This window comes from Cyphomyrmex costatus, unplaced genomic scaffold (assembly GCF_001594065.2).
Source record: "Cyphomyrmex costatus isolate MS0001 unplaced genomic scaffold, Ccosl1.0 scaffold76, whole genome shotgun sequence".
Taxonomy (NCBI): Eukaryota; Metazoa; Arthropoda; class Insecta; order Hymenoptera; family Formicidae; genus Cyphomyrmex; species Cyphomyrmex costatus.
The window spans coordinates 551,250-558,220 of NW_017280333.1; the positions used below are offsets into that span (position 1 = coordinate 551,250).

At 32.2% G+C, this 6,971-nt stretch overlaps 1 protein-coding gene and 1 pseudogene across 1 annotated transcript in view; both read right to left on the reverse strand.

The window, feature by feature from the left end:
• Positions 1-1,744: 1,744 nt before the first annotated feature.
• Positions 1,745-4,658, reverse strand: LOC108781055 (maltase A1-like; annotated as a pseudogene).
• Positions 4,659-5,264: 606 nt separating this feature from the next.
• The window catches only part of LOC108781071 (maltase 1-like), a 13,241-nt gene continuing 11,534 nt past the window's right edge, over positions 5,265-6,971 (reverse strand). The window contains exon 2 of the mRNA XM_018548942.1: positions 5,265-5,885. Within this exon, the coding sequence (XP_018404444.1) occupies positions 5,387-5,885 (499 nt within the window). The 3' untranslated portion in view covers positions 5,265-5,386. The remainder of the gene's footprint in view (positions 5,886-6,971) is intronic.

The window sequence follows — 6,971 nt, forward strand, 5'->3', positions numbered from 1 at the left end:
AGGTTGAAGAATGTGCACTCAGCGTGATTGGTGCTGCGCGCCGGTGCATAGTGCCGGCTGTCGGCATGAAAACTCGAGAATTTCTCCAACTACTCATGTGCACACAGCACGAGGACGTGCGTGCAAGTCTTGCCTCTCACCGCGTGGCGTCGTCTTAGCTACCCTATAGCTGATCGAAACTATCGGCTTTCCTGTCGTAAATCTATTTTCTTCCCCGCATTCTGCCCTTCTATTTCCGTTCTAGCATGTATTGCTGAAAAATATGTAAGTTTCAGCAGTCTGCATCTCGGTTAAGCACAGACTTTTGTCAGACGATTTTACACACGTCCGGGAAGAAATGAACTTCAATAATATTGCGATGATATTGATCAGTAAGAATATCTTATGTCCCTCTCAGAGTCCTGAAGAGAAAAATTAATTATGAACAAAACGTCAGTTTTAATCTACCGAGATTCTTCTTGAAATTATTAATAAATTGTACATCCACAGAAATTTTAAATTTCTTTTATGAATTTCGCGCGTATATTTTCAATTCTTTTCATTGCATATCTCTGTATTATATTTTGTTAAGCCGTTTTAAATGATATCATAAATCAAACACGTTTATCCAAATTCTGCTTGTCTTGTTATATTTGCCGAACAACAAAACGAATTTGTATTCGGGTTTTACAGAGATTTTCCAGTAATAAAATAATATTCGGCATGTTGGTTTATTCGTGTAGATATAAACAACAAACAACGGTCGCAAGTGTAAAGTAAATCATGCTGAATAAAGTACCATTAGCATTTATCAAAGGTTAATATTTATTGAAAGATCACTCTCGCGTTGCTATTGTAGCCAACATAAAATCAAACGTGTTAACGAAACATGTCATACGATTCACTAATAAACTATATAATATATATATATGTACATATATAAAAATTACATATATGTATATAACATTAATTACAGTATATATACAATACACACTCATATACATATTAAACATAAGCATGTATGAGTACAATTGGGATTTTTCGCTCTTTAAACGCAAGTGTTTTAATATTTATTCCAAGACAAGTCTTTCACAAAAATTATTTCCATCGCTATTAATTAAAAGGAAAAACGTTACACTTTATATTAACTTACATAATATTCTAATAAAATAAATATAATTAAATAATTAAATTATAAATATAAATATAAATTATATAATTTTGCGAAGGTGCGCACTCCTCTCTGATGAAGTGAACGGCAAGGTTCACGACGATAACTCGTAAATCTTTTGATATTTTTGAAGAAAATACCCTCTTCAAAAGCGTTAAAAATGAATATACTTTATTAAAAATTAATAAAGATCTAAAACTAAATTTAATATTGTATTGACTCTGAAAGAGAATTGTTAAATAATTTTATTATAAAGAAAACTGAATTAAGAATTCAATCCTTATTATTTCAGCATTTTATTATACAATCAAAAATTTCTGTTAAATTATTATATAAAAATATTTTACAGACACGCAATTTATCATATTTACTATCAAAAATAAAAAAAATTGAATTAATTGGTAATATCAACCATCGCGATACTTATTAGAAAACATACTTCGTCCTTATATCTGCTTTTAGTTCATCAGTTTCGCATAAAACTATCTTAAATTCCAGAGCAAACTTTATAAGTGACTTATGCATGCTGTGTAGATATCTGAAACTTCGTGTTACCAGACGGTTATCCGTGAATATAACGTAGGCAGGAGTTTACTAAACCAAATCTGTTGTGTTAAGCACAACGAAGGCCAAACTGGGCATAGTGATGCGAATCGCATCGACGCGCGATCCTGCCAGTTTCTCAGAATGCACACTGGGCGCATAGACTATCAACTGCTCTGGAATATTCATCCAGATCCTAGTGTCTACGGTGACTGGCGTGTCGACAAAGTTGACTATAAACGCTACGACAGATGCATCGTGTCGCCACACTACCCCTAAAACATTCTCAGTAATAGAACAATTGAAACAGTACAACGCAGCCTCCAGAGAGCTCCATTTGACGAGCTTCGTTTCCAAACGCGACAAAGATTTGAATACACTATAATAAGACCGCAAGTTTTTGTGCCGCTGAATTCAGAATCCTGTAATTGCTGTTCATCACGTCTCATTGCTGATAGATAAGCCCGTACTGCGTCATCCCATTAAAAAGATGTTAGTGCCGAATCCCTCGATTTTAAATAATATCTGCAAGGGAAAATCGAAATTCATTTAATAATATAACACTTACTAGCGCTAATACAACACGTTTACCGTACAGAACATTCTAATGTTCGTCATCGCTGATGCCTGCGTATCAGCTTTTTCTTCCTTTTTATAACACAAAGAAAAAGGAGTCTCTTTTGATTGTGAAGATCAATAATGGTCATTATATTTAAAAATAAATAATTATGCGTTATATGCAAAATTCTGGAAGTAGAATTTAATAAAAATATAACAGAAATTTGAATTGTGAATAATATTTTTTAATTTTAAATTAACAACTTTAATAATGAGTACGTTGAATATATTCTATTAATTAAATAGCACTTTTTATTTATTGATATTATGATATTAAAAATATCTGATATATTTGGAAATAAAATAGTACATTTATATAGATATCGAATCTGTTTAGACGCACGACTTTGTCCGGGTTTATCTTCACTCGTGATACCCCTGTCAGATCCAACGATACATCCGATAGGGTCCTTGGTTTCAGCATACGTAAAATTCCTATCGACTATGCCAATCTCGTCGCCGTTGTAAATCACGCTGGGTAAAACCATCGCCAACGCGGAAAGCTGATCGTTCCGTTTCTCGCCCAATCTGGAGGCCGTTCGATGATTGTCATGATTGTCCATCATCCACGTAACGTACGGTGAATCATTAGGTATATTGTTCATCCATCGATTAATGATACATTTGAAATCAGCTGCTCTAGACTCATCGTTCAAATAAAAAATGAACATAAAATTAAACGACACGTTCGGGCTTGATTTGTATGCAACGCATAGTTCTATGTCGGCCTCGATCGAAATCATTTTTGCATTAACCGCCGAGTGATTATCCAATAACTCTCTTCAGGACTTCGTAAATCTCGGGAAGAGATTTCCCGTGTAAATATGACCCAGCTTTGTAATCATCCTCCAGTATTTCCGGTATGTTTTTTCGAGGTTGGTCTAGATAACATGTATTCTCAAACAAGTGGCTGATAGCATCAGTGCGAAAACCATCCACACTCCAATCCAGTCAGAAACTCAGTTTTTTTTTTTATTTCACGTTGCAATACAACGCTGCGGTAGTTGAGATCCGCCTGAGCAACGTTGAACTGATGGAGATAGTATTGTTACTGTACCGAATTCCATTCCCAGGCGAAGCATCGGACGACACTCGACCAGTTGTTCGGTGGTTTCCTAGTGTCGTTCACTATACGCGCGACACGCCAGACTCGTTGTAGGACTTGATCCGTTGAACGCTTTTTCTTAACTACCCGTGCTCGTGAGAGCTGTAGTTTGGCACGAAATCGAGAATTACTTTCAGCCCGAGGGACTTTGCCTTCTCCATGAGTTTGTCAAAGTCAGCTAAAGTACCATAATCCTTGTCGACGTCGGTATAATTAGCAACGTCGTCGTATCTAAAGTCAAACTGCAGGCTGATCGGTGACAGCCATAGCGCATCAGCAATGTCCGCAATATACTCCAATCTATTCGTGATATCATTCAAATCTTCTACACTGTCTCCATCACCCCTGAAACTTCTCGAATAGACTTGATGTACCAAACTGTTCTTGCACCAATTCTTGTCCGCTCTTTCGATTGACACGAAAGTTATTAGAACAATCAACGTTGAAATAAAAATATATAGACGGATTATAATAAATAACTAATTCGATTGTTGATTCTAATATAATTTTATACCTATGCGCGAAAACATTTTTTTTAAAGTCATATCAATAAATACATTGTTGGAATTATTATTTTTATTTGCTAAGCTTGTAACTGCATGTAAATAATTACATCAAATTATTGATAATGGTACTTACATTTTTTACAATAATATCTGATATTAAATAGCTTCTCTCTTATATCATAATTTTTGTCAAGAGGAACATCATAGTTACAATATATTAAAGATATTTATTGCGCCTAATAAAAATGTATAATTTATAATATTATATAATTATATTATTGAAACTTGTGATATAAATATAAAAAATAAGAATATACATTCCAAAATTATGAATTATGTTTCAGATTTATTCCGCAAAAATACAATTTAGCAAAACTAAAATATTTCAAAACCAAATATCGATAAGAACATGCTGTAACACTCAAGTTGGATTTTGGATACTTCTAATATATAATTTCGTGTGAATTTATTTATATACTATATGTAGACTCTTAAATGTGCGTCTAAAATTTTTTTCAGACTTACAACGCAAACTCTATAAACTACCGCAGTATACTATTACGAATTAAATTGACTAACAATCTAAGCATTTTGATGCGCATAGCATCTTGTATCTTAACGATGTTGAATGACATATTAAAATCTACGAATGACATATTAAAAGAAACTGTATATAATTAATTTCTATTCCGAAAAATATTACCTCGGCCGGAAGTCGAACCCGAATCTCTAGCATTTCGTGCGAACGTTCTAAGCCTTTAGACTATCGAGGCAATATTTCACATTTTATATGAACAATTAATTTGTACAAATATTTAATATAAACAAGTTATATGTTTTACTATTGCAAAACAAAAAGAATAATGTGCTTCAATACTACGTTAGAAAAAATATTTTAAACATTTTGCGCTTTTGACACGCTGTAGGTTGATAATTATTTTTATTTAAGTCCATCATAGTAATTAATTTAAAAAATATGCTTTATTAAAAAAAATTGGAAGAGAGAAAATAAAGTTAAAAATTGAAGTAGCGACAAAGAAAAATTAATTAATAAAACAAGAGGCAATTGAGTTAAAAAGCCAATATAAATAATGTTTTAGCATTGATTTATATTTTATGCTATCTTATATACTGAAGGATAATTAAAAAAATACTCTTATTTTGATAAAAATAAAATGTATTTGATTAAACAAAAATGTGCATTTTGTAGATACATGAAACACTAATTACTAACTGATTTCAACTGTTGTTCCAATGATTTTTTTGCAATTAATAATTCCAAGATATCTAATGGCAACAAGTTTATTTTTAATTATTATTATCACAAGATATACATTTCCTTTAAAAGATCTTTCTCAGATTTATACAAGACACAATCTGCTTGCAAAAAATATCTATGCTTAATACATCCAAAAATTTGATTTACTTAAAAGTTATATTTGTTAACACGACATAAGTAAAAATTTAGTCCAAGAAATTTTCAGTGGTGAGTACAACAGAGGCCGAAGCAGACAGCCTGAAAGAACGCATCTCAACGGCCGATCCTCGAAGTACGTTACCACCTACGCTGATTGTGTACACTTTTAACTGCTCCGAAATATTTAACCACATTTCAATATCAATAACGACCATCTCCGTGTCGCTGAAATTCACTATTAGGACCACAATGTCTGATTCGTATCGTCGTACCACCCCTAGAACATTTTCGGCGACAGAACACTTGGAACAGTACAACGCAGTCTCCAGCTTGCCCTTCTCGATAACAGACTTCTTTTTCAGAGCTGTTAAGCGCTTAAATACGTCATAATGAGAGTAGGCTTTATATTTTTGTGCCTCTACATTCAAATGGATATAATTCTCGTTCACTGGAAGCCATGTTGAACTGCTGGTAGAGAAACCGGCGTTGGGGCTATCATTCCACTGAAAAGGTGTTCTTTCTGGATCTCGCGATTTTAGCCAATATCTGAAAACGTCACAATATGTATCATTAAATAATAAAAAGACGTATCTTGAATATAATTATAGAAGTTTATGTATTAAGTTATACCTAAACTTCTTTTGAAATGTACAAGTTTAGGTAATTATTGCGAAAAGGTTAAACCTCACCGACGACCTCGACTTTGACATGTTGTCAAGATGACTCTGAGCAACCTCCAACAGGTTTTAGTTGGCAGTCATTATTACTTGTTAAACAGTTGTAAGTAAAAAATTTAAGAAATAATGTTTACTCCCTGTTGAGATTCACCCCATTCCTTCCATTCTAATTGTAAGTGACGTACGACTTTCACACGAAGCAACTCTCATCGCAATGAGGGGAGGGGGATGAAAATCGCTTCGTGTGGAAGTTGTGCGTCCGTAAACCAAAATGTGATATTATATCTTAAACTTTTCGTTAATAACTTTTTAATGGACAGTTACTGCCAACTAAAATCTGTTAGAGGTCATGCTCTTGACAATATATAATATGTTAAAGTTAAGGTCATCAGCGAGGATTAATCTTTTCGCAATAATTACCCATATTTATTATAACTTGTTAACAAAATCGAAAAGACAGCATAATTATACGTATATAATTGTATATAATAACTTTATACAATTTTTTTTGTCAAAATGAATAATCAATTCATAATATATATACTTATTATAACTAAACGTCACATTGAGATAGATGATTTGCATTATATATGTATATTAATTATTAGCGAATAAAATCATATGAATCCTGGTAATAATAATAATTTAAATGTATCTGTATGTCAAAAATATGATTTACGAGTATGTATAAATTTTGCGATAGAAATATTGTTTACATAATTTTATTAATCAATATTTCTCTATATATACATATATTCTCCAAATAATATAAAATATAAAACAATCTATCAATATATATATACATATATATATAAAGTAATATTTATATAATATTATATAAAATACTATACTTATTAAGTGAATAATTATATTTATAAATTTTATTTGAATCTATTATATGTGTAACGAGAGAGAGAGAGAGAGAGAGAGAGAGAGAGAGAGAGAGAGAGAGAGA